Here is a 27,944-nt window from a genome sequence, read left to right as displayed (position 1 = left end):
GTGGATAATGATGGTAAATATCCTTCAACTTTACCCACAGAAAGAAATCCAGGGATGTTCGATCTGCTGGATGTGCAGGCCATGGTATGGTGCTTCAACGACCAATCCACCTGTCTTGAAATGTGCTATTCAATACCGCTTCAACCGCACGCGAACTATGTGCCGGACATCCATCATGTTGGAAGTACATTGCCATACTATCATGCAGTGAAACATCTTGTAGTAACATCAGTAGAACATTCGTAGGAAATCAGCATACATTGCACCATTTAGGTTGCTATCGATAAAATGGGGGCCAATTATCTTTCCTCTCATAATGCCGCACCGTACATTAACCCACGAAGGTCGCTGATGTTCTACTTGTCACAGCCATCGTGGATTTTCCGTTGCCCAGTACTGCATATTATGCCAGTCTACGTTACCACTGTTGGTGAATGACGCTTCGTCGCTAAATAGCACGCGTGCAAAAAATCTGTCACTGTCCCGTAATTTCTCTTGTGCCCAGCGGCAGAACTGTAAACAACGTTCAAAGTCGTTCCCTGGTGCATAGAAATATGGTACGGGTCCATTCTCAACACCGACATTTTTGAGATTCCTGATTCTCCTGCAGTTTGTCTGCTACTGATGTGCGGGTTAGCTGTGACCTCTTTTACACGTGGCTGAACACTTTCTGTTTCCTTAAATAACGTAACTATCCGGTGAACGGTCCGAACACTTGGATGATGTCGTCCAGGATACCCAGCAGCATACGTAGCACACGCCTGTTGGGAATTTTGGTCTCAATAGGCATACATAAACACGATATCAACCTTTTCTGCAATTGGTAAACAGTCCATTTTAACACTGGTAATGTATCACGAACAAGTACCGTCCACACTGGCAGAATGTTACATGATACCGCATACTTGTGCTTTTGTGTCTAGTACAGCGCCATCTATCACAAAACAAAAAAAGTGGCCCAACTAAAACAATATTTCTTTACGTACTACACAAATGTGTAATAAAAAATGGGGGTTCCTATTTTAAAAAATGCAGTTGATATCCATTTGACCTTTGGCAGCGCCATCTAGCGGGCCAACCATAGCGCCATCTGGATTCCCCCCTCAAGCTAGACGAGTTTTGTTCTTTGTAGTTTTTTGGTGTGATGCTTATTTCGTGAGATATTTGGCCCGGTCACTATCAATGGACCACCTTGTATATGTACGTACGTATGTATGTATGTGCATACATAATGTATGTGGTACATTAAAGATATGCATAATGATTGGCTAAAGTAATTAAACTTTAAAAAACTAAGTATGTGTAGCTGTAATGATTTGTGGCTACTGCTATAAAAGTTAATCTGATAATTAAATGAAATTATTCTAATTAATTATCCAAAGTCCAAACTAATGTAGCAAGGCCTGATGGTTTTGTATCATATTGTCAAATTCGTGCAGAACACAAGCATTAATCATTATGTCATTGCCAGAACTGTGTGATATAATGTACTGAAATAAAATTGTCCTCAGCTGTTAGTAATAAAACTGCAGTTATGGAAACTCGTCGATCTTGTGGTACAGAAGCAGCTGCCGATGATCTCCAGTTGCCTGTGAATTTACTGTTCATAACTAGGGACATATATATAGAGTACTCAGATACTGATTCAGTGCTATTTGGTTTTATGGTGTGTAGCCTTAAAGCAGATTTCTATTAATTGCAGGAAAATACTTTCCAAATTTCCTTGACTGTGCTTGCAAATTCACCACCAGACATCATTAACCAAATGTCTGAAGTTCCTATATAGGAGCTTGCACAAATGCGCTTTCCACAAATTCTATTTCTGGAAATAATTAAAACTGGCAGAATTGCATTTTAGCATAGCAGTATATTCTTGCTGAAACTTACACTAATGGCTTCTTTATCCCTTTCTGTGCTCATTAAATAATTCAGTTCTAATCTATTTTACAAATGGCATCTACTGATACACAGTTATTAGCATCAGAATCATATACCTATTCACACTAGCGTCTCTCATAACAGAGACCCCGTTGATTGCTAATTTTTTGCCCAAGTGATCCACTCACCCTAGAGCAACTGTATGTCACAGAGTAAATGCATTTCTCCCACAGGCAAAATGCTCTAACCTGCTGTATTGTACATATTTTCACCTTGACAATTGAAAGGTCAGTGAACCATCAGCTGGTTGGCTCAGCTTTATTATAACAAACGATAGAATGTTGCAAACTACAAACTAGCACATGCTTGAGCTCAGGGATATTGTACCAGTAAATGGGAAGATCATAGAAAAATAGATTTTACACATATTTATTTGGTAGGGTATGCCACAGAATGGGGAACTGCTCATTCAGAAGATTTTAAATTGTGGGATAAGTTTCAGATAAATTTTGAGAGGAAATACTTCTTGTCCAACACACAACAAAAGTTGATTGTAGAATTATTAGATCCAAAATATTACAGTAGTTATTGGGGAAGTTATAAAAAATACACTGAATGCCATTTAATTCGATCTAAATATTTAGATAACCCAATCTAAGAATCGATCCGTGTGGTCGTTGGTACGCAGATTACCACACAGTGTTATAAAGGAAATTTGATACAGTGGGTGTACAACTGTAAGTGATTTACTGGCCTTCGTGGAAGGGCAGACACTTTAAATAATGTAATGAAAATACTCAGGGAGAAAACCGAGGCAATAATAATAACATGAAGGGTGCGGCAGTACAAGATTTCTCAGATGTTTTGTAGCAAAGGTTTTTCTAATTAAATCATTTCCTTTATTGAGGGTGAAATCTTGTATCATTTTTGAATATAAATGAACAAGCTTTATTAGCAGAAGTTCTGTTCATTTGTTTGTGTGGAAAAACCACCCAGAGGTGAAAACTTTAATTATTATGTAAGAGGATTTATTAAGGAACAAGTCTTGTGTTTCATGTTTTATTATTTTCGTCTGATGTATTCCACATGAGCTCTGTTCTGTCCCAACAACATTAAAGCTGCAATTGGCATCATGACATGGAAAGTAGTCAAGGTGGCAAAGAATCTTCTACACAAACCACAATGTCATGCAATACCATTGACCAGAAAATTAGAATAATAATGTAAATATGATGCATTGACATTCTTGTTTTTTCTTCGGAAGTGTGGAGTTTGTTAAAAATGAGATTCAAATAGTTGGTTAACTTCAGATAATGTTTGTAATTAAAGGCACAATAAAAGCCTTCCTACAAATCAGAGTTGATGAGTCCTGGTTTTGGTAGAAGTTGAATTCTTCTCCAGATATAAAAAGAATTATCAAAAAGTTGGGTGTTCAAAGATTTCTCAGAGCTGAAGACCAGTGATGCGGTAATTTATAAATTAACTGAACCCTGAGGGTAAGCATTTTTCCAATCAATTTTTATGGTAAAGAGAATCTAATTTATGTCACATTCATAATCAAGACAATAATCAGTTAAAATATTGGGGAATGAATAGTATACAGTCACAAGTGTTTGTACCAAACATACGAAATGCAGTCAACAATGGTATGATAATGCAATACCTATCATATATATATGTGTCAGATAACAGAGCAATTAAAATGTGTGTTGTTTTGATGCATAAGATACCTATATAAGAGTGGTTGTTGGGTTAGGATGAGGAAGAAGAAGTAAGTCATACAAAATCTTATAATAATAATAATCGGGGGTGGGGTATATAGTAGAAAAGTGGATATTTATATAGATTCTGGTACTGAATTTCACTGATCTCCCATGATATATTATAAACAATAAAAAATAAAGATGTGTGTCCATGCTACCTGTTACCGGTGTATATGTTGTGGGAATTGCTGGAAGTAAAGGCAAGTTAATCAAACAAGAAACATGTCTACCTATAAATGTAGGCCATTTTCAGTTTATGCCATCTTTACTAATAGAACCTAATGTTAATTTACAAGTATAATTTGATGAGGATTGGTTATTGAAATACAACATGATGTTAGATTTTTAGACTGAATTATTGTCTTGAAAAACTGATTTTAATTTAGTGGTAGTACCTTTTAAAATGTGTCTAGCAATGGACGAGCACACTATAGTGGTAAATAGTAGATGCCTAGTTGCTGTTGTGCAGTTGTTGAGCAAAGAAGAATCTGATTTATGAGCTATAATGATCAGATATATAGTAAGACTTATGACTTGCACAACTCCGCGCTCTGCACTCACTCGTGGTGGTCGCCTATGTCCTAACCAGTCTCGTGTCACTCAGGGTCACAGCACACGATGGAAGTGTTATGGTTCTTATGTTATGAGAAAAGTAATGACACTGATTTTTTTATCTGCCATAGTTTGTGTTTATTTCAAACAACAATATTGTCCCCTTCAAAGTCGTTCCCTTTGGCAGCTATACACCAGTCTTGATAACAGCTCTTAGAGGCTTTGAGTGGCAGGGCCTTTAACATCCTCTCCCACTCTTTTGGATGTCCTCCAGAGTCCCAAATCAGTGTCTTTTTAAGATACTTTTCAATTTCTGGGAAAGAAAAATCTCACAAGGACTTCGATCAGGTGAATTGTTAATTTGGGAGGAGGGGGAGGGGGGGGGGGGGGCGCTACAGAACAAGGGAAATGTATTTGAGGGCAAATATTCTGTAATGAAAGTGACCATATAACATGGGGCGTTGCCACGATGCGGCATCGTCTTGTGTGAAATGTCTGATCTGACTCAATTCACTCTTTTCTACAGGCTTTGAAGGATGTATTTGTAAAACACTCAGGTGACAGGTTTCCCTGCAGGAACAAATTCCTTATGTGTGATGCCCTTACTGTAAAAAAAAAAAAAAAAAAAAAAAAAAAAAAAAAAAAAAAAAAACAGATCAGCAGTGCTTTGATCTTTGAAGATCTCTCTGAGCTAGGTCCATCTGCAGTGTGTTTTTGGCATTCCAAAAATGATTTGTGCCATGGAAAAACTTGTGATCTTGATAAGGAATGTTCCCCATAGACCTGTTTCAACTTTTTGAAGGTCACACTCATGAATTCCCCAGGTTTAACTCAAAATCTGATGGCATAATGTGGTTTCTCTAGTTTATTATTAGGTGTCGCCACGGTAATGTGACTTATTCCTCTCTCACTTTCCACTATATCTAGCCAGACTGCTGCTAGAATTAATTAAATGATAGCCCTCATTTGTTTTATTTTATGCCCACAAGCATCTCTTATTTGTTTTAGTAATCGCCCTTGATGATGGACATTTGTTGTATCGAAACTGGTTGTGAATTTAAAAATAAATGCCTTGCAATTAAAGTGGTGATTTCTATGTCTGTTCATGATAACATCATTTGTTACCTACCGTTACATAATGTAAACCTCAAACACTGGAAATGTAAGCAGTTGTATGTAGCTCTTAACACAGTGACACTTATGTTTGTCTGTTGTAATGTGGAAATAAAATATATCAGGTTCAAATAAAAATGTCGCCTTATAATCATCATACATGGAAAAATAATAAAAGTAATATTAAAGACAAAAATATGAAGTACCGTTACATTTTGGAGGGGAAAAAAAGAAAAGAAAATGCTCAAAAATGCTATGGAAACCTTAGCGGTCAGTTGGCCATCGTTGTGTGTTTTAAGTGATAGTTTGAAGCTGGGCAATCTAGTGTTATCTCATTCCAGGCATGTAGGATACATTTTAGACCAAGAATTTCCCACTTGTGGGCTATGCATGGTACTCATTTTTAATCCACTGATTTATAATCTGGGGACTCTTTAGGAGACATTGCAGGAAGTCTTTCCCTTATGAAATTTGTTGACAATGTGTCCTTGTTAGAAAGGAACAGAAGAATACAGTCATCAAACATTGGGCAAGTGATCTACATGCAGGGAATACATTGTTCTCTCTCATTGGCATAGGCTTGTATCTTCTGCAAAAGCTGAAGACAGTGACTGACAATCTGCGTATTTTTAAGTTCAAGTTGAAGACTTTTATGTAGGCTAACTCTTTCTATTCTCTGCAGTGAATGCCTAATGCCCTTTAGTAAAGTGCATGTTATTTGGGATATATTATTATTATTACATAATACTGCTAGGTTATTATAAGCACATTGTAGTAGAGAATTTTGAATACTTCATTTTTTTTGCAGTATTGTATGGAGGATGGACATATAACATTCTTAGTGAAAAACTGCAGTGCTGCCCTCACAGCATTGTTCAAACAGAACCTTCAAGTGCAATACGGTCCTACTAAGGTAAGTTTTTGATGGCCCTCTTTGTACTATAAATTAGTATGTGTAACTGTCAGTGGCTGTATCATATAATTTGCTCCCAATGAATTTAAATCTGGATAAAATGCCAAGCTGTCGATGAAATATATGGTGCGAAACGTAGTACACAGCTCTCGCCTGTGGCAACAACTGCAGCTCCGACCCAGCCAAGTGCCGAGTTGAACTGAGGTCCGGCAACAAGTATGTTGCTCCAGTCTGCTTCATCTCTGTGCCAAAGATCATTAGTCATAGTGGCCACAAGTTGTAAGTTTGTCTGAACAACTGATGAGCGGATAAAAACATTTTTTAAAATTTTTTTGTTATGTATCATTTTTCAACACAGTCTTCCTGCCATTCGACACACTTCTTCTAGTCTATAGGAAGTACACAGATTGCTCTGGAAAAAATACTTTTGGTTATGTGCGCAGCGAGCAACTTGTGCACCACCTGCTGCATCTCTTCATCAGAATGAAGTTTCTTTCCTCCCGCCACCTCTTTGAATGGTCCGATATGTGGTAATTTCTCATTGCGAGGTCTGGTGAGTATGGAAGATGTGGCAGAGTATCAAAGTGCGGGTCGTTGACTCGGTTGCAAGTGTTGCATGGGCGGTATGAGATAAAGCGGTGTCATATCGCAAAATGACATCTGTAATCAGAAGTCTATCTTGCTTTGATGTCATTTGTAACGGCACAAATGCACATGGTCAATGAGAGTTGACCAAATGCACCCTTACTGCTGATTTGAGTTGTGAGATCGTATGGGATGAGTCTGCAGAGCAGTGAAGTGCTCCATGGAGCTCCATCCATGGTGAAGTTCTGTGATAGCGAGATTTGATGACCAGGCCGACATAGATAACACACAACCAAATTTGACTCAAAAGCAACATAAGAGTCTGTTCTTGTTATCGATTGTAAGAAGTTATTGCCACTCAGAAGCAAAACTCATTTGTAATTGGAATAACAAACCCTTGTTTGTGAACCCGCCAGCAACTGTTACTGCATAATAGTACTCCTTTTGCAGGAGGCATCTTGTGGAAGGCAGTGTCCCTCCAAAATGTGTAAGAAGATCATTTAATAAGGAGAGAACTCTTGCACATGACGACTGTGGATTTGTGAACCTATGAACGTTAAGGGAGACAAAATCTGATTCAGGAAAAAGAAAAATAATACAAACTCTTATACAACATTTCACAGAAGTAAAGAAGACATAATAAGCAGTCAAAAGATATCTGCTGACAAGTGTGCGGAAAATTCACAAAAAAAAGTATAAATAGGTGGTACTAATCTGCAAAGTCCAATTACAATTACAATTGCAGTTATAAAAACGGATATTTATAAAGACAATACAGTGTGTGCAATTACAACACAAGAAACAGTAAGAATCACATTAATTTTGCAACTGAAAGTGTTGTACTCTGTTATATCATGGAATATTAATAATCACCAGGGAAAACTATAATTTTCATTGTTTAAGAATAACCGTAGTAATAAGAATCAATGACGTATTGCCATGCATATAAACAACTGGTAATGAGTTGATCCATTGATAGTATCAGACAATGAGGCCGGTTTGCATCTACAGATTATTAAATATTAATCAATATAACAACAAAGGCAATCAATTGTTGACAGAATAATTTAACTGGATAGATAATAAATCTACTCACCAAGCAGTGGCAAAGTGCATACATAAAAGAAGGTTGTAATTGGGCAAGCTTTCAGAGCCAGTGGCTCCTTTTTCAGGCAGAAAGATTGAAGGGAAAAGGAAGCGGGGTGAAGGAAAAGGACTGGAGAGGTCTTGGGAAAGGGGTAGATTTTGGTAAAGTGACCCAGAACTGCGGGGGAGACTTACTGCCCGGGGTGAGAAGGAAGACTCGTCCCATGTGGTGAGTCTCCACTGACTTGTGCTTCTGGTTGACTTTCCAAAAATCTATCTCTTTCCCTAGACCTGTTCAGTTCTTTTCCTTCACCTCTCTTCCTTCTCCTTAAACCCTTCTGCCTGAAGAAGGCACTGCCTCCAAAAGTTTGCCTAATTGCAACATTCTTTTATGTGTGTTGTGTCACAGCTAAATATGAGTCAAGCAATACATCAGGACATTTTGAGCATGCCATTTCAAAACTATGAAGAATTTGCCCCCTGCAGGTTCGGGGGTTAGAATAGGCCTGCAGTATTCCTGCCTGTCGTAAGAGGCGACTAAAAGGAGTCTCAAACTTTTCGGCCTTATATGATGGTCCCCTGTTGGGTTTGACCTCCATCTCTCAAAATTTTCCGAAGAGTGAGCCGATTGGGGAAGGGCGCCTTACTTGGTGCATTGTGTCCATCTTGCGATCAGACCTTTTGCCAGCTTATACACCATTGAACTGCAGTCCTGTCCGCTCTCCATCTCTTGGGCATGACTCTTTTGCTGCGTGCAGATAACACCTTGCACTGTGCAGTGCCTCTTTCTGCACCGACGGCGACCATGGACCACATGTTACCTAACATCCAGCACGGTAGCCAGTCCGTTGTGGTGGGGCCGCCATGTACCCTGTTCGTTGTAGCCTCCTGACAACTCAGGGATCGCTCTACTGATGCCTGCGCCGTTAACTCCCCACGTATGCGAAGGAGTAGATTCCTATCCTCCTGGGGTATCGGGACTCCCGGCAACGGCCACCCTGCCAGGTGGCTCTTGAAGTGGCTGGGTGGTGCCTGTGGGGAGGGCCCTTGGTTGGAGTAGGTGGCATCAGGGCTGATGACCCGCAATGAAGCATGGTACATCGTCTCTCGCTGGTGGCCAGCCGCCAGCAGTCTCTAAGCGTTCTCGGGCTCAGTTTAACGCTCAGAAATACGATCCGAAAACGTTCCCCTCCCTGGCCACACCGTGAGAGGAACGCAAGTCTCAGGATGGCAGTAGCAGTTATTCGCCCCGCTTCTTAGTTTGTACAAGGGTTGATGGGGAGTCTTTTCTCTCCACAAAGCCTCAGTTCTTCATCAAGCATTTAGAGGACAAGTTTAGGGTGCTGGAGGGCTTGTCAAAAATGCGCTCTGGGTCAGTCCTCATACAAATGGCATCCTCTGCCCAGTCACGACGGTTACTCGCTTGTGACAAGTTGGGGGATGTTGCAGTCTGATGAAGAGCTGCACGCCAATTTAGAACGCCGAGGTGTACATTTCGTCCGGCGCGTTCATCGGGGTCCGAAGGAAAATCAGATTGCTACCGGTGCCTTCATCTTTGCCTTCGAAGGGGATACATAACCGGAAAAAGTCAAGGTGATGGCCTACCGATGTGACGTTAAGCCCTATATCCCTCCCCCGATGCGGTGCTTTAAGTGCTGGAAGTTCGGCCATATGTCTTCTCGCTGCACTTCCAGCCTCACATGTCGAGATTGCGGAGGCCCATCACATCCCAATACTCCATGTGCCCCTCCTCCCATCTGTGTCAACTGCGGGGAGTGCCATTCACCTTGCTCGCCAGACTGCCGAATTTTCCAGTAAAAAAAAAGGAATACATGACCCTGGACCGACTAACCTATACTGAGGCCAAGAGGAAATGTGACCGATTCCATCCTGTGAGAATGACATCTTCCTACACTGCTGCTACAACACCTATGCTAGCCCTGTCTGTTTCTCCAATTGTGGCCGGATCGACGAGTAGTAAAGCTCCTCCTGCCCCCTCGCCAGTGGGGGGCTCTACCCACCGGGTTGCTCCTGCGCCACCTACCTCAGGAGCAACACCATCCCACTCATCGGGGACGTCCGTCCCCACTTCTAAGCCGGAGAAGTGTCCAACTTCTTCGGCTTCTCACGCTTGCAAGGGGTCCCTTGGGTCCCTCCCTTCCCAGGTTTCCGCCAGCGAGAAGCCTGACGACCGACAATGGCGTAAGTGCCCGCAATCAGCTGGTCGTAGGGCTTCACGATCTTCCTTCGTCCCGGAGACTGAATCGGTGAAGCCCTCCCAGCCGGTGCGACCCAAGGAACGGTGTGAGAAACCCAAGAAGAGCTCTCAGCCAAAGGAACTCGCGGTGGCAGCCATCCCACCGCAACCTTCCAGCTCTGCGTCTGAGGATGCGGTGGAGATTCTGGCGTCCGCTGAGGACCTCGATCTCGCCTGTCCATCAGACGCCATGGAAAGCACTATCACAGGTGCTAAATCGGAGGCAGCAGGTGACCCAGTGGCGTAATCTCCCTTCCCAGTCCTGTCAAGCCTTTCTCAGCCATGGACAACACCATCCTCCAGTGGAACTGCAGTGGTTTCTTCCACCATCTAGCTGAGCTCCGCCAACTTATCAGCCTTCACCCTTTCCTCTGCATTGCTCTGCAGGAAACTTGGTTTCCGGCAATGCGAACCCCCGCCCTCTGTGGCTATCGCGGTTATTATAAGAACCGGGCAGTTTATGAAAGGGTGTCTGGTGGCGTCTGCATTTATGTCCTGAACTCTCTTCACAGCGAGTCTGTACCTCTCCACACACCTTTAGAGGCTGTCGGTGTTCGTGTGTGGACGCCACAGGCTGTTACCGTCTGCAGTCTTTACCTTCCACCGGATGGTGATGTTGCGCAGCATGTTCTGGCTGCTCTGATAGCTCAATTGCCTCCACCTTTCCTGTTACTGGGCGACTTTAACGCCCATAACCATCTGTGGGGTGGGTCAGTGGCAACAGGTCAAGGCGCCATCGTTGAGCATTTATTGGCGCAGCTCGATCTCTCGATCTTAAATGATGGTGCCTTCACACACTTCAGTGTGGCGCATGGCACATACTCCGCCATTAACCTTTCCATGTGTAGCCCTAGCCTCTTGCTGTCTGTCCAATGGAGAGTGCATGACGACCTGTGTGGTAGTGACCACTTTCCGATCTTTCTGTCACTGCCACAGCGTCAGTCTTCTGGGCGCCCTAGTAGATGGGCTTTGAATCAGGCTGACTGGGACTTGTTCTCCTCCACTGCCGCTATTGAGCCTCTCTCTAACGACGCCATTGATGCAATGGTTCAGTCGGTCACCACCGGCATCGTTACTGCCGCCGAATCTGCCATTCCCCATTCTACTGGGTCCCTTCGGCGGCGGACTGTGCCTTGGTGGTCGCCTGAGATTGCTGAAGCGATTAAAGCTCGCCGGCGGACGCTCCAGCGTCACAAGCGACATCCCTCAATCGACCACCTTATTGCCTTCAAACGGCTGTGTGCGCGAGCCCGCTGCATTATCCGCCAACGCAAGCAGGAGTGCTGGGAATGGTATGTGTCCACCATTGGCCTCCATGTCACTCCATCGCAGGTCTGGGCCAAGATTTGCCGCCTCTATGGCTATCGGACCCCTGTCAGTGTCCCTGCGCTCTCACTGAATGGAGCAGTTTGTACTGACTCCGATGTCATTGCAAACCGCTTGGCAGAGCACTTTGCTATGACTTCCGCTTGTGCCAACTACCCCTTGGGCTTCCGCTCCATTAAGGAGCGGATAGAACGTCGGAGTCTTTCTTTTCGCACTCACCATACTGAATTGTACAATGTTCCATTCAGTGAGTGGGAATTTCGAAGTGCCCTCGCCGCTTGTCCTGATACCGCTCCTGGGCCAGATAGCATCCACTCTCAGATGCTGAAACACCTTTCAGTGGACTGCCAACGACGCCTCCTCGATCTTTACAACCGCATTTGGGTCGAGGGTGAGTTTCTGTCGCAATGGCGGGAAAGTCTTGTTGTCCCGATTCAGAAACCAGGGAAGAACCCGTTGGAGGTGGAGAGCTACCATCCCATTAGCCTCACCAACGTTCTTTGCAAGTTGCTTGAACGGATGGTGAGCCGGCGCTTGAATTGGGTACTGGAGTCTCGAGGCCTTCTGGCTCCATCTCAGGGTGGGTTCCGTAAAGGCCGCTCCGCCGCCGACAATCTGGTGAGCCTGGAGTCGGCCATCCGTACTGCCTTTGCCCACCGTCAGCATCTGGTTGCTGTCTTTTTGGACATGCGGAAGGAGTATGATATGACATGGCGTCATCACATCCTTTCTACGCTTCATGGATGGGGTCTTCGGGGCCCTCTGGCGATCTATATCCGCAATTTTCTGTCGTATCGTACCTTCCGCGTGCATGTCGCGGCCTCATATAGTTCCTCCCAAGTCCAGGAGAACGGTGTGCCACAGGGTTCTGTTCTCAGTGTGTGTCTGTTTTTAATAGCTATTAACGGGCTCGCTGCGGCCGTGGGAAATACTGTCTCCGCTTCCCTGTATGCTGATGACTTCTGCCTTTACTACAGCTCTATTGGCATTGCAGCTGCTGAACGTTGGCTACAGGGCGCAATCCGCAAGGTGCAGTCTTGGGCTGTAGCGCTTGGTTTTCAGTTTTCCGCAGCCAAGACCTGCGTTGTGCATTTCTGCCGGCAACGCACTGTTCACCCGGAGCCGCGGCTTTATCTTGACGGCGAGCTTCTTAAAGTGGTGGAGCCACATAGGTTTTTGGGGATGGCTTTTGATGCCCGGTTGACTTGGCTGCCTCATATTCGGCAGCTTAAACAGGCGTTTTGGCGGCATCTAAATGCTATGCGATGCCTGAGCCACACCAGGTGGGGCGCCGACCGATCTACTCTCCTACGGCTTTACCAGGCATTAATGCAGTCCCGTCTGAACTACGGGAGTCTGGCTTATGGCTCAGCATCCCCATCTGCGTTGCGGGTGCTGGACCCAATCCTCCACAGCGGGATACGCCTTGCCACTGGTGCCTTCCGAACCAGCCCTGTGGACAGCATACTTGTGGAGGCAGGTGTCCCTCCACTGCGGTTACGATGCCAACAATTACTGGCTGCTTATGCTGCCCATGTTTTTAGCTTGCCCGGGCATCCAAATTATCGTGTCCTCTTCCCGCAGTCAGTCATTCATCTGCCAGAACGTCGGCCCCGGTTGGGTTGTCCGATCGCCGTACGTGTCAAACAGCTTCTTTCCTGGCTTGGGTGTTTCCGTGTTCCACCTCCTTTCTGGGCCCCTCTGCGTACACCCCCGTGGTGCGTGCCTCGCCCTTGCCTTCGGCTCGACTTGGCACATGGCCCGAAGGAGTCAGTCCCTCCGGAGGCCTTCCAACGCCGCTTTTATTCCATCCTGGCCACGTATCAGGGCTCTGGAGTTGTCTACACTGACGGTTCGATGGTTGCTGGTCTAGTCGGTTATGAACTAACTCTAGGGACCATTCTGAACAACGTTCGTTGCCGGCTGGCTGCAGTGTTTACACTGCTGAGCTGGTCGCCATCTTTCGTGCCCTAGAGTATATCCGCTCCTGCTCAGGTGAGTCCTTCGTTATCTGTAGTTATTCCCTGAGCGGTTTATGAGCTCTCGACCAGTGTTTCCCTCGTTCTCGTCTGGTGATGGCTATCCAGGAGTCCCTGCATACTCTCGCCCATAGCGGCAGGTCTGTGGTCTTTGTTTGGACCCCAGGCCATGTTGGTATACCCGGCAATGAAACTGTTGACTGCCTGGCGAAAGAGGCCACCAGTGCGCCATCTCTGGCGGCTGATTTGCGGGCAGTCTTACACTGCAAAGTTCTCTCGTTTTTCGATGCTGAATGGCGCGGTCTGACCACCCCTAACAAACTCCGTGCCGTCAAGGACACGACAGCTGTGTGGCGGTCATCCATGCGAGCCAACCGCAGGGACTCAGTCGTTCTGTGTCGGCTCCGCATTGGCCACACCCGACTCACGCACAGTTATTTACTGTGTCGTGAGGATCCCCCTCTTTGTCGTTGTGGGGCGTCCTTGACTGTGGTCCATATTCTGTCGGAGTGCGCCCTTTTAACCGTGCTCAGGCAGACTTTTGCAGTGCCTGACACACTCTCTGCTCTTTTATCAGATAACTCTGCCATGGTAGACTTGGTTTTGTGTTTTATTCGGGCAGGGGGTTTTTATCCTTTAATCTGAGTTTTTTAGTGTTGATTCTGGCTTTTAGCCTCTGATTTTAAACTGAGTTTTTAAAGTGTTCTTGGTGGTTGGCTTTTCCTCTTTTTCTCTACGGTCGGCCAACCACCGTCACACTTTGTGTTTTAATTTGTTTTGTCTGGTCTCTGTCAGAGTATTTCATGTCCTGTTTCATCTGCTGTCTTTCCTGTTGTTCGTTTTTTATTCTCTTCGGGTGGTTTTAGTTTTTATGGAACAAGGGACCGATGACCATAGTAGTCTGGTCCCTTTAATGCCACAAACCAACCAACCAACTATGAAGAGTTGCTGAATATGGGTACATCAGCTGTCTGCATCAGCACGCAGCGTTATGACCACACACTAGCTGTAGTGGGCACACATTCCAGCCTTTCATGTCAACACTTTTCAGCAGCGCAGCCTGTTGCTAGCTCAAATATCCAGTGGTTCAAAAATGAGATATGTTTGTTTGTTTGTATTATGATAAATACCTTGTATTGAAAGAATTCGATGCCTAACTAGTAGTCAGGGACTAATAGAAGACGTCTGATCTCTAAAGTTCTTTTAAAGTCAAGGCCTTACCTGTTTAATATGATAGTATAGTAATAACTTTGTGTCAATATACCAAATAGTTAGGGCAAGAGTTTAACAACCATAACTCTCATAGATCAGCACCGTACAGCTGAAGTGTTTTTACATACATTCATGTTACAGATCAATGAGAAGTTGTCACAGATGGAATCACGATTTTGACAGATGAAATTGCATTGTCATCAGTTTGTGGTAACAATGACAGATCAGATGAATAACAGATTTATCCTATTAGATTCAAGGTTAAGCAAAATGGATACCAAATTACAACAGATGGAATTAAATATCAGAAATCTTACGACACAGGTCAATGGGAGAATGGATAGATTGCAAACTGGACTCGACCTAGGGTTCAGACACATGGAAGAAATAGACATACAATTAGAATTGTTAGACAACAAGGTTAAGACAACCCAAGACATGATAATTAACAGGATCCAAACAGCAGAAATCAGAGTACTAGAGACAATAACAAATATGCAAAAGTTGGAAGATAGAGATGTAAATACAATATTGTTCTTAAATAATGAAATTGACGTCCGTGTACAAATGTTAGAATGTCGTAATGTGCACAAAGAAACTACATTACTGTCACAGCCGAATAATACCTCAAACATACGAGACATCCCATATTCAGACATTGTAGTCAGACCGGCAGACATCAGGTCAACTACTTGTAACAGTAACAACAGACTCGTACATTTATTGTCTGATAATGACAATACATCCACTCAGTACTGCTCACAACCAGAAAGAAAGAATAGGGATGAGGAATGAATTAAGAGCAATCAGTACAGTAGTGAGTATGATTATTTTATATCAACACTTAGTAATGAAATCAGCCATACATTTCCTAAATTTAGACTGGGTGGAGATATGAGTCTTGTGTTATTCCTCAAGGCATTCTAAGGTATGTTACCCAGCACTTGGTCAGATACAGCAAAATTAGATTTCTGGTCAGCACAATGAGGTATGCTTGAGGGTAGATGATTACAAGTCTTTAATTGATTTTCAGAGAATTCAAAACTAAATACTGGATGAGAGATCACAAAAGAAACTTTGCTTGGAATTATTTTGGTTGAAACCATATAATAGAAATGAATGGGTGGAATACAGAAATTTTGTTGAATTTGAACTAAACAAAGCCAAATACCTCAATGATCCGATTTGTGAGGAGCGCTTATTAGAAGTTATTAGCCACCTACCTTATAGAGTACAAGATAAGTTATTAGGGAAAGCCTTTTAGAATATTTGTAACAGCTGGATACAATAGAAAGCCTGTCAGAATGCTGGAAAAATAATCATGTAAACATGATTAGGGACAGTAGATAAGTTCAGACTAACAGTCAATTTACGGACAAAGAGAACAGAGAAATGAATATAATAATAATGTAACAATAGATGGAGAGATGGCAATCGAATTACTCCTGATGGAAGTTGAGACACCCAAGAATTTCATAACAACACACAGAGGGAAAACTGATAAGCTTTGGAAGAGAGGCTCAGTCTTCTGGAGCTGTTGCAATTGAGCCAGCATAATTGGAATCCCATGTGATTAGATATGATAGAGGTAATATGATGATGAATGTTTTGTTAGATGAGAAACTATGTATAACTCAAAATTACATCCGACCAAAGCTACGTGGCACAATAGGTGAGATACCAGTATATACAATTATGGATTTAGGCCGTGAAATTTGTGTTGTTGACCACAATTTTCTAATGACTTATAATTTGATGCATATATTCGATGCATATATTCCTGACACTGCTGGTCATGGGAGTGAAGTTGATAGGAATTATAGGAAAAGATGGTAAATCAATGTAGGCAAAAATATTAGTTCATTTTTTTATGGGTCATGGAAGTCTAGTTACCCGATGTTCCATTTATCTGATTTAAACATCCCCATTCTTCAGGGAACAGGCTGGGTATTAGATGCGAAAACTATTTTAGACTTTTGTAGAGACATGTTACTTTTCTATATGGTGACACTCAGCAACTAGTATCATTACCACTCGATTCCATGGCAACTTTAAATGCAAACATTTTAGGTTAGGCTTTACTCGGACTGTTATTGACATTAAATGAAACAATAGGTTTATGTTACCAGGCACTGTTTATTTATCTCAATGATGCATTTTAAAGGTTCAAACCTCCACTTGTGCCACAAGCTCCTCCAAAAAATCATAATACAACACACACACAAATGTCACACTAACAAATGTAAATCCATCTGATGATGAAGGTTTAAACCTTTGAAATGTATCATGGAGATAAATAAACTGTGACTGGTAACAGTAAAATTGTTGTTTCATTTAATGTCCATGGCAGCTAGTCAAATGAATGTAATACTCACAATAGAAACTATGATACATGAAACAGAGATACATATGGTCCCTACATATATGGAAACAATAGCACTAAAGGATATAGTTGCTAATATTGATAAATCATGAGGACTTAATGCAAATGAGAAAGTAGAGATTATTCAGTTACTTACCAGTCTTAAAGAGATATTTTCACTGAAACCATTTAAAGATTTCACATGCACACTAAAGATAAAACCTCATGATCTGTTCTATGTGTGACCTTACAAGGTACCAGTAGCATTAAAGGATATGGCAAGGCATGAAATTAATAGGATGGTAGATTGGGATGTAATAGAAGTATCTAATAGTTGTTATAACAACCCACTGGCTGTTGTTAAGAAACAAGATGGAACAGTCAGGCTAGTGCTCGGTGCAAGGACTCTAAATAGGACCACCCATAATAGATGGGCTGTTGACAAGATTTGCAGTGTGAAGTACATTAGTATTATGGATTTAACATATGGATATGGGCAAATTAAATGACATAGATGCCACTTGAATATACAGCATTTCTGTTTGAGAGTAGAGCACATCAATTCAAGGTTTTACTACTTGGCTTGAACTTCTCAGTGCTTGCCTTCATAAAGAGTTATTGATAACGCAATTGGAGGTGATCTGAAACACAAAGTCTTGGTATACATAGATGACATTGTAATTGTATCGAAAACCTAGGAGAATCACATATGCACATTGGATAAACTAATACCTCAATTAAATTCACAGGGAATTGCCCTGAAACTTTGTTAGCCTAAGTTTGGTAGGATTGAAGTTAAATTTGTAGGATATGTGATAAATAGGGAAGTAAGACCAGACCATATAAATTAGACAAGATTACTAAATGTTCACAACTGTTCAACAAAAACCAACTGTGAGCATATTTAGAGCTGGCACAATTTTACAGAAAGTTTTTGAACAAATTATTGAAATAATATTCATTGTGGCAATGGCCACAAGAATGCACAGCAGAGCTCTTAGCTATTAGGGAAACTTTAGTATCAACACCATTACTGGTACATCCCAATTACAACTAACCGTTTCATCTCGCAACAGATGCCTCAAACGATGGCTTTGGGGCCCAGTTGTACTGAGAAACATGATTGGATGTTATAGTTGTAAACACACTTACAGCATCTGTCAGGCACATGCTTACGTATACTGAAAGAAATTATGGCATAATGAAAAAAGAGACATTACCAGTAATACAGGCTTTTGAAAAGGTTTAAATACCTATTAGCAGGACACAGTAACATCGTCCGTAGTGCTCACACATCTTTAACGCTACTCTCAAAAAGTAAGTTGCTACATAGTAGGTGGACATTATTCTTGCAGGAATTTATTTTTTCTGTAAGGCATGTCAATGTGGGGAAAAAGTGTGAGAATTCTCTCCTCCTTAATATGATCTTCTTACTTGTTTGGAGGGACCTTGCCTTTCACCAGACTCCTCCTGTGGAATGACTACTATTATGTAGTAAAAGTCACTGGTGGGTTCACAAACAAGGGTTTATTATTCCAATTACAAATTGGTTTCACTTCTGACTGACAACAACTTCTTACACTCAATAACAAGAGCAGACTCTCGTGAAGTTTCTGAGTCAAATTCAGTTCTTTGTTACCCATATGTTTCCCTGGTCACCAAGTCCACAATCACAGGACTTTTCCACAGATGGAGCTCCATGGCGTGCCAGCTGCTCGGCAGACTCTGACGGTACTATTTCGCTGCAACTGCCGGCCGTAGCGGCCGGCAGTGACTGCGGGCAGTTGACTACTGATCTTAGACAAAGCAATGGAACATATGTCGTTGTAACTGCTCGGCAGTCAGCGGTCGTGACGTCATTGCAACTGCCACGTCTTGGCCGCTGCAGAAGAAGTCAAGCAGTTGGGTCGCGACTGCCAGGTGTGAGACGACTGCAGAAATCGACGACGCGGTATGTCGAAGAAAGGTTTTCACGATGACGATGACGAACAGTTAGTGGAGTATGTGAGCAGATACTCTACACTGTATGATCATAAGCATACAGATTTCAGAAATGTGTTGGCAAAGGAAAAGGTGTGGAAGAAGATAGGAGAAGCAATGAAAAAAGATGGTAAGTGTTTTGCATGTAGACATTCATTCATTTATTTATGTTTTTCCCTACTGTGACAAATTGTACAATATGGAGGCTATGACAATACTTCCCTTCTTCCTGTCACCAAACTATTACAACAATAGTCATTACAAGTAATAACAATAATTTATTTCCTTTATTTGAGCCTTAGTTCTTTTCCGGGTTGTAATCATTGATTTGTAGGTTCACAGAAGCAGAATTTCCCTGTTCAGGACAGGGGAATAATGTTCAGTGGTAAACTCACGTCATGGTCAAGTTCATAAAAATCTCGTCCTCTTTTTTTTTTTTTTTTTTTAAAAAAATAGGCGTCCCTTAGGAGATTGTGCAGACAGCAACAAGCTGTAACGAGTTTATCACATGTGTTAGGTTGAAGTTTCAGATTTGTGTAGAAAACTCGAAATACCTGACACAAAAGTCCTAAAGCGTTTTCAGAAACTTGATGCGCTCGTGACAGTTTATAGTGGAAGGTCACTTTTGATTTATCTTGCTGGGCAGATGAGCGAGTGTAAGTCTTGAGAATATGCTTTTGCAAGCAGAATGCCTTGTCGCCTACTATAACAAATGACATCTTGATGTCAGTTAATGGAAGCTTTTCATCTGCTGGAAACACATCTCCTTTCATGATCATTTTCCCCATTGCTGATTTATTTAATGTGCCACTGTCTCCTTCCTTTCCATATGAACCTACGTCTATCGCAATGTATTTATGGTTCACACCAACCAATGCCAAAAGTACTATGGAGAAGTACCCTTTGTAATTCCAGAAAAGGGAACCACTTTTTACAGGACACCGCATCCTTATATGTTTCCCATCAATCGCAGCACAGCAGTTAGGGAAACCCCAAAGAGTGTAGAATTCTTTCGCACCTTAATTATTATTAATACATGAAACATAAATAATATGTCTTGTCCTAATTACACAGCTAAACAAATATCGTTCCGTTTTAGGTAACCAGTGTAAGAAGAGATGGAAAGACATCAGAGATAACTACTGGAAAACTGTTCGAAAAGAACAACTGCAAACAGGTTCTGCAGCACCAAGTTCAACAACAAAATGGGCGTTGTTCAACAGACGAGACTTTTTGAGAGATGTAGAAAGGGAGCGGTCGTCTTTCTGTAGTGTCCCGCTAAAGGAGCCGACACTTGTTGAAGGACTGCTACGTGATGAAGACGGACAAAATGCCAATGAAACAGGACCTCACACTCCACAAGCCATCGCTTCCTTGTCCTCTAGTGACGCAGCTGCTGCCAACTCTTCCATCTCAGCTCGCAGATCGAGGAAAACACACTGGGATTCAGTCAACCAAAGGGGCCAACAACGACTGGAATTGCTGCAGCGCTTGGCTAATAATCGGGAGCCGGAAGATGATGTGGGCCTGTTCACGAGAAGCATAGCAGCGTCCATTAGGAAACTACCACGTCATCTCATTAATAAAGCGAAAATTGACATTTTAAGTTATGTTACGGGACTTGACAGTTCTTCAGAATCATCTCTTGTGCCACTACCTGTCAGCGTCAGTCTCTTCCGGCTCGTCTTCCCTTTCATCCCCTTTCGAACGAACTTCATCGGTTGGAGACGATACGTACACTTTCACCCCATTAATAAACATCGAACCACGAGCAGGTGATACTACTTTTGAAATTAATTACTAATCATAATGTAAACACAGTGTAAAGATAATGTGAAAATAGACAACAAACTGTACAGGCCCTGAGTCATTTCCAAATAAACCTATTATTTTAATAGAAATTTACGTTATTTCATAGAGATAAAAAATTATCCATTTTAAACCATTGTTGATGTATGTTTGTATATAGCTATTTACTGTAAAGTCACTGCCATTTTTTCGTCGGCTTCTACTGGAGTTTGCACTGCACTGGTAGCTGTTCCTGCTATTATCTTCTTTTACCAGACTTAAATCAAAATCGAACTGAGTCTAAAGAAATTTCTGAACCTCTCTTCATCGTTTCACAAGTGACCGGTTACTAAGTTAGCATAAATTCTTTCACTTTTCCCTGTTTGGAAAATGTTGTGGGGAGAAGATCTTGTAAGAATTGCAATAATTGCCTCTTCTTCTTCCTCGTCCACCAAAAACCTAAATGGTGTTAGCATCCACGTTGCGAACTCACGTGCGTGTTCCTTTCACAGAGGTAACTCACTGAGTGGCGTGGCCGCTGCGGTCAGCAGTCTCAACGAAATACACAGGCAGTGACGGTCAGCAGTTACGGCTGGCAGTTACTGCCCGCCGCTACGGCGGACAGTCGCAGCGAAATAGTACCTTGAGCCGTACCTGCTCTGATTCCATGAGCAGCCATCTGGCACCTCCAGAATATCTCCAATATAAATTACCACACCAATCCAAACATAACCTAATTTCCTTTTACCTAAATCTGTTATTACTTAACGTGCGTGTTCCTTTCACAGAGGTAACTCACTGAGTGGCGTGGCCGCTGCGGTCAGCAGTCTCAACGAAATACACAGGCAGTGACGGTCAGCAGTTACGGCTGGCAGTTACTGCCCGCCGCTACGGCGGACAGTCGCAGCGAAATAGTACCTTGAGCCGTACCTGCTCTGATTCCATGAGCAGCCATCTGGCACCTCCAGAATATCTCCAATATAAATTACCACACCAATCCAAACATAACCTAATTTCCTTTTACCTAAATCTGTTATTACTTAACGTGCGTGTTCCTTTCACAGAGGTAACTCACTGAGTGGCGTGGCCGCTGCGGTCAGCAGTCTCAACGAAATACACAGGCAGTGACGGTCAGCAGTTACGGCTGGCAGTTACTGCCCGCCGCTACGGCGGACAGTCGCAGCGAAATAGTACCTTGAGCCGTACCTGCTCTGATTCCATGAGCAGCCATCTGGCACCTCCAGAATATCTCCAATATAAATTACCACACCAATCCAAACATAACCTAATTTCCTTTTACCTAAATCTGTTATTACTTAAACCTAGTCTTTTGAAATTCATTTCTCAGCCTTATATATGAAGTCTGTTCAAAATTCCGGAACTTTGTCCACAAAATTTTTCTCTGCTTACCTTTTAATTATTGTGCGTGGTCTCCTTCAAAATACTCTCTCACACAGTCGATACATTGCTCCTCACACCATTTCCACTTCGAGAAGCAGTCACAATATACCTCTTGCCGGATTGTGCTAAACGCTGACTGTGAATTTTCTTTTGTGCCGTATGTTATTGCAAATCTTCGTCCTGTCAATGTGATTTTCAACTTTGGAAATAAAAAAAAAAAGTTTGCAGGGACCAGGTTTGGAGAGTGTGGAGGATGAGGCAGCAGAGTAATTTTGTTTTTTGTGCAATAGTCATGCACCAACAGCAAATAGTGTGCAAGTGCATTGTCATGATGCAAGAGCCATGAATGATGTCATTACATTTCAGGATGTTGCCTTCTCAAATTTTCTCACAGACATCACTGCACATTTCCATAGTACCACTGATTAACAGTTTGTCCCTCTGGCACGAATTCATGAACTAATTCTTCAAAGTCACAGAAATCTATCAGAGTGGATTTGACATTTTACCTGACCTACGAGCTTTTTTTGGTCTTTGGGAACCTTTCCCAATCCATTGTGATGATTGAACCTTGGTCTCAACATCATAACTGTAGACCAACATCTCATCACCAGTTATGATTCTCATAAGGAACATCTCGTTACCTAAAAGCTCTTCACAGCTTGTGAGGCAAAGGTCTTTCTGGTATTGATTCGTGAGCCTTAGGACAAACTTGGCGGCAAGACGATGCATTTCAAGTTACTGTGTCTCCCCCCCGTCTCCCCCCCGTCTCCCCCCCGTCTGCCCCCCGTCTGCCCCCCGTCTGCCCCCCGTCTGCCCCCCGTCTGCCCCCCGTCTGCCCCCCGTCTGCCCCCCGTCTGCCCCCCGTCTGCCCCCCGTCTGCCCCCCGTCTGCCCCCCGTCTGCCCCCCGTCTGCCCCCCGTCTGCCCCCCGTCTGCCCCCCGTCTGCCCCCCGTCTGCCCCCCGTCTGCCCCCCGTCTGCCCCCCGTCTGCCCCCCGTCTGCCCCCCGTCTGCCCCCCGTCTGCCCCCCGTCTGCCCCCCGTCTGCCCCCCGTCTGCCCCCCGTCTGCCCCCCGTCTGCCCCCCGTCTGCCCCCCGTCTGCCCCCCGTCTGCCCCCCGTCTGCCCCCCGTCTGCCCCCCGTCTGCCCCCCGTCTGCCCCCCGTCTGCCCCCCGTCTGCCCCCCGTCTGCCCCCCGTCTGCCCCCCGTCTGCCCCCCGTCTGCCCCCCGTCTGCCCCCCGTCTGCCCCCTCTCCCTTTCCCCCACTCTCCCTTTCCCCCACCTCCCCCCTCTGCCACCACTCTCCCTTTCCCCCACCTCCCCCCTCTGCCACCACTCTCCCTTTCCCCCACCTCCCCCCTCTGCCACCACTCCCCCTTTCCCCCCTACATATGCCTGCTTGTGCAGCCTTGCATTTTTCCTCAAGCTGAGCATGCATAGCTCTTTTGCACTTTCTGTCAGTCTCATTTTTTACATCCTGTGCCCTCTTTTGCCTATTTCCATCTGCTGCATTTTTATTTTTATTTCATCAGTTAAATTCAACATCTTGTTTGATATCCAAGGATTTCAAATAAGTCTCATGTTTCTACCTACTTAATATATTTACCCGATTACAAAACAAGGGTTTTTTCCAAATTCATCATTCAAAAAGTACAGGGTTGTTATATATTTGCAGATTAAATTATTGCTGCTGAGGTTAACATTTTTATAGTATTTAATAGATTAATCTAGGGCTCATATTATATTTACAAACGAAGCTGTGGTTACTGAGGTTTCATACAAATTTATTTTGAAGAATTCTCAAGGGTAGCGTTTATCAAACAATGCTTACATTTGAAGAGGCTCGAGTGTTTCCGATATGCCAAAGAACTCTATACAGTATAGACCTCGCTCGAACAGTCACATGATATTTGGCTCGCAGAACTAGTGCAAGGGATCAGTGAGAAACTGTGAACTAGCCACTACAACAACCTAATGCTCTGCATAAAAAATTGACAATTATGTGATACATTGGAGGAAATAGCATTAAATTCTACTGACTTACAAACCTTTGTTGCATTTGAACATGTTTGCAATAAAAGTCCTCATACACATATGGATACCATACACATACAGTTATGCTGGTTTTTAAATAAAGATAACATTCAAAGGTGAAAATCTTGTTCCTTATAAATCATTACTTGATTCTAAATGCAAGTCAGTATTTTATTTGGTTATGAGAAAATGTAATGATTTACTGAGAGGGTTGCAAATTAGAAATTCCTTTGCTGTTCACGTATTAGAATACCATGGGAAAACTTCACCCAGCTTTTAATCAGCTTTAGAACAAGATGTAGACATTTAGATGGAAGAAGAAAGAAAATTAATCCAGTATTGAATGTCTGACAAATGGAATAAGTCACATCAAACAGACTGCAATTGTTACTGCAAGAATATATTACAGCGGAAAGACACATTGTGAAGGTAGTAGCAACAGACATCCTGGCTCGCAGGACAAGAGAAGTTATAAAAATTGGACTGTATAATGATTGTGATCTTTTATTTCTGTATAGTTGCTATTGTTGCATATGACCTGCACCCAAGAAGGCATTGCCATCTGTGTTTCACTATTGCACAAGCACAGCACTACAGAAGGGTTGGAGGAGGAACAGTGAAACCAACTTGGCTGAGAAATATGATGAGCACGGGAAGGGGACTGTTGAGCAGGCAGCAAATTTTGTCATGGTGCCAACCACAGGAACCTATGCTGTGTACTTTATATACTGTGTACTTTGGCTTTTTATGAACATCTACCATGTTTAAAATTCAGTTTAAGTGAATCTGTTTGTACTTGGAACCAAACTGAGTTTAAAATTTGACAAATAGTCATCAATAGCATACATTTCTGTAAGAGATGCTAAAAGTCTAGATTGAGTGGCATACTTACATATTTCATGCAGCGGTGTTGTCGACACTCACTGTGAGGTACGATGGAAACAGCAGGGGGCCAGTGAGATAGCGGTTGGCAGACAATATGATCAGAAGCAAGGGACATTGTAATATTCTCACATCAGTGTAGAAGTGAAATCCACTATGTGTTCAGAAAAAAACAGCTGCGTTCTCGGGTCCCACTGTAATCATAATCTTACAAATTGCAACATATTCGGAAGAAATAGCCAAATATTTGTGACAACGAAGAGAAAAGTTTCACAGCTGTCCTATTATTATGATAATTAAAAAAAAAGATACCACAGATGACAATAAACAAAGAAGTCAGTGAAGATAATGTAAACTATTTCTTTTTGCTTGTTCTATTTCTGCTAGTATTATCAAAATGTAGGCAGTGCTTAAGTTTGGAATGGATTAATTATTAACCTTTTAGGCAGAGACCTTACATCACAAAAAATTGTAATTTTGATTAAGGAGGACATTTTAAAAAATAAATTTTTCTCGGGGAGCCACTTAAGAAGAGGGGATCGTCTTATATTCAGGGTCACATATTCAGGTTTATAAGTAATTTGCTGCTTTCATTATTTCATCTCACAAAACTACCCATTGTGTAATATCTTTATTTTTATTTTTTCTCGCAATATCAATTTATATGAATGTTTTCTTTTCCTCATTAGTAAGAAGAAATTGGTACATTGCTGCAGAAGATGGCAAAGATAGGCTTTTAAAATTATCTTTGCAACAAAAGAACAATGTTTGGAGAATATTCAGTTTTTTTTTTTAACAACTTTTGTTTCAGTCTTACTTGAGAGTACTTATGTTTTAGATCTCACACAAAAAGGACATGTAATTTTTACTCGTGTGTCAACAATATGTGTAGTAAATGATATGTGTGATAAAAATGCAAACAAAAAAATATATATACACTAAGAGTTATTATAGATGCAAGAATATTTTTATTTACAAACATGACTCGTTATGTGCAACCATAAGAAGAGACAGTAATTTCTTCCATCCTGCAACACATTTTAAAATATATATGTGTTAATCATCAAGATTTAGTGGATGGACTGTATGATCAGCACCCACAGAAAACTAGAGGTAACTTTATAGTGTCAGCGTAACTTAATAGTGACTTCTATTAAATATATATATCTGTAATAATCGAACAATTGACTTTTTGTTAAGCACCAAGTTTGCTGCACATTATGATTTGTGTGACTTCAATATTGGTACATTGTATTGTATTTTTCTTGCGCTGCAAGGAAGGCTCTTCATGGCAACAATTTAGTTTCAACAAGAATTCATGCTTTAATTCAGTACTGCAAGTAGTAATTATCTCTCATTACATAAATTTCATGCCGATTCATACTCTTTGTGTTAGCTGTTGGGCCACGTCCCAGCATGGTTATTCCAAATCACACAAAACAGAACTGACACAATTGGCAACTGATTTTCCAGTTCAGAGTCATAGCTAAAAATGAACAGACTTTTTCTAGCAAATGTTAAATGACTCATACCCAAAAATTTTGTCATTATTTTGTAAAAGAAAAAAATAAATTTTGTCTACTTTCTTATTGCATGAATACATTTGCAACAAAATCCATATTATATGAAATTGAGGAGTAGAGAATTAAAAAGACAATTTAGCAACCAACGGGAGATGTAAGTCAGCTGTCTGAGTTTGCAGAGGGGCTAGGAAATTTGCACAATAGCTTGCATGATTACGTTTAGTAGCACCTGTCTAGTCATATTTAGCTTTCTTTCCTTTTTCCTCACCGTTTCCACAGTAGAAAATTAATTAATCGAAAGGACTCAAAAATCATACCAAATGTTGATTCATCAGTATAGTGTAAATTATTATGAAAATTTCAATCATTTGTGTCGTAATACTTTTTGACAAATTGACACGAATTTATCGAAAAGTGATTTACAGGAAATTTCTGGTTCTAGGTGTTTCCACATTACGATCCTCTTCAACTGTCGGTGGTCTCTCTGTCAACAGACGAGGTCGGTCTGCATGCTTTTGTGCTGTACGTGTCCCTTCATGTTTCCACTTCACTATCACATTGGAAACAGTGGACCTAGGGATGTTTAGGTGTGTGGAAAACTCGCATACAGACGTATGACACAAGTGACACCCAATCAGCTGACCATGTTCGAAGTCGTGAGTTTCGCAGAATGCCCCATGCTGCTCTCTAATGATGTCTAATGGCTACTGAGGTTGCTGGTATGAAATACCTGGCAATAGTAGTTGTTGTTGTGGTCTTCAGTCCTGAGACTGATTTGATGCAGCTCTCCATGCTACTCTATCCTGTGCAAGCTTCTTCATCTCCCAGTATCTACTGGAACTTACATCCTTCTGAATCTGCTTAGCGTATTCATCTCTTGGTCCCCCTCTACGATTTTTACCCTCCACGCTGTCCTCCAGTGCTAAATTTGTGATCCCTTGATGCTTCAGGACATGTCCTACCAACTGGTCCTTTCTTCTCATCAAGTTGTGGCACAAACTTCCCTTCTCCCCAATACTATTCAATACTTCTTCATTAGTTATGTGATCTACCCATCTAATCTTCAGCATTCTTCTGTAGCACAACATTTCGAAAGCTTCTATTCTCTTCTTGTCTAAACTATTGATAGTCCATGTTTCACTTCCATACATGGTTACACTCCATACAAATGCTTTCAGAAACGACTTCCTGACACTTACATCCATACTCGATGTTAACAAATTTCTCTTCTTCAGAAACGCTTTCCTTGCCATTGCCAGTCTACATTTTATATCCTCTCTACTTTGACCATCATCAGTTATTTTGCTCCC

General features: G+C 42.3%; 1 protein-coding gene across 1 annotated transcript in view; it reads left to right on the top strand.

The window, feature by feature from the left end:
- The window catches only part of LOC126292137 (nuclear RNA export factor 1-like), a 147,347-nt gene that overhangs the window by 14,049 nt on the left and 105,354 nt on the right, over positions 1 to 27,944 (top strand). The window contains exon 5 of the mRNA XM_049985974.1: positions 6,115 to 6,219. Coding sequence (XP_049841931.1) covers positions 6,115 to 6,219 — 105 coding nt within the window. The remainder of the gene's footprint in view (positions 1 to 6,114; positions 6,220 to 27,944) is intronic.

Source organism: Schistocerca gregaria, chromosome 9 (assembly GCF_023897955.1).
Source record: "Schistocerca gregaria isolate iqSchGreg1 chromosome 9, iqSchGreg1.2, whole genome shotgun sequence".
Lineage (NCBI taxonomy): Eukaryota > Metazoa > Arthropoda > Insecta > Orthoptera > Acrididae > Schistocerca > Schistocerca gregaria.
The sequence above is the reverse complement of the archived record's forward strand: the minus strand, read 5'-3'. Positions and strand labels throughout refer to the sequence as shown.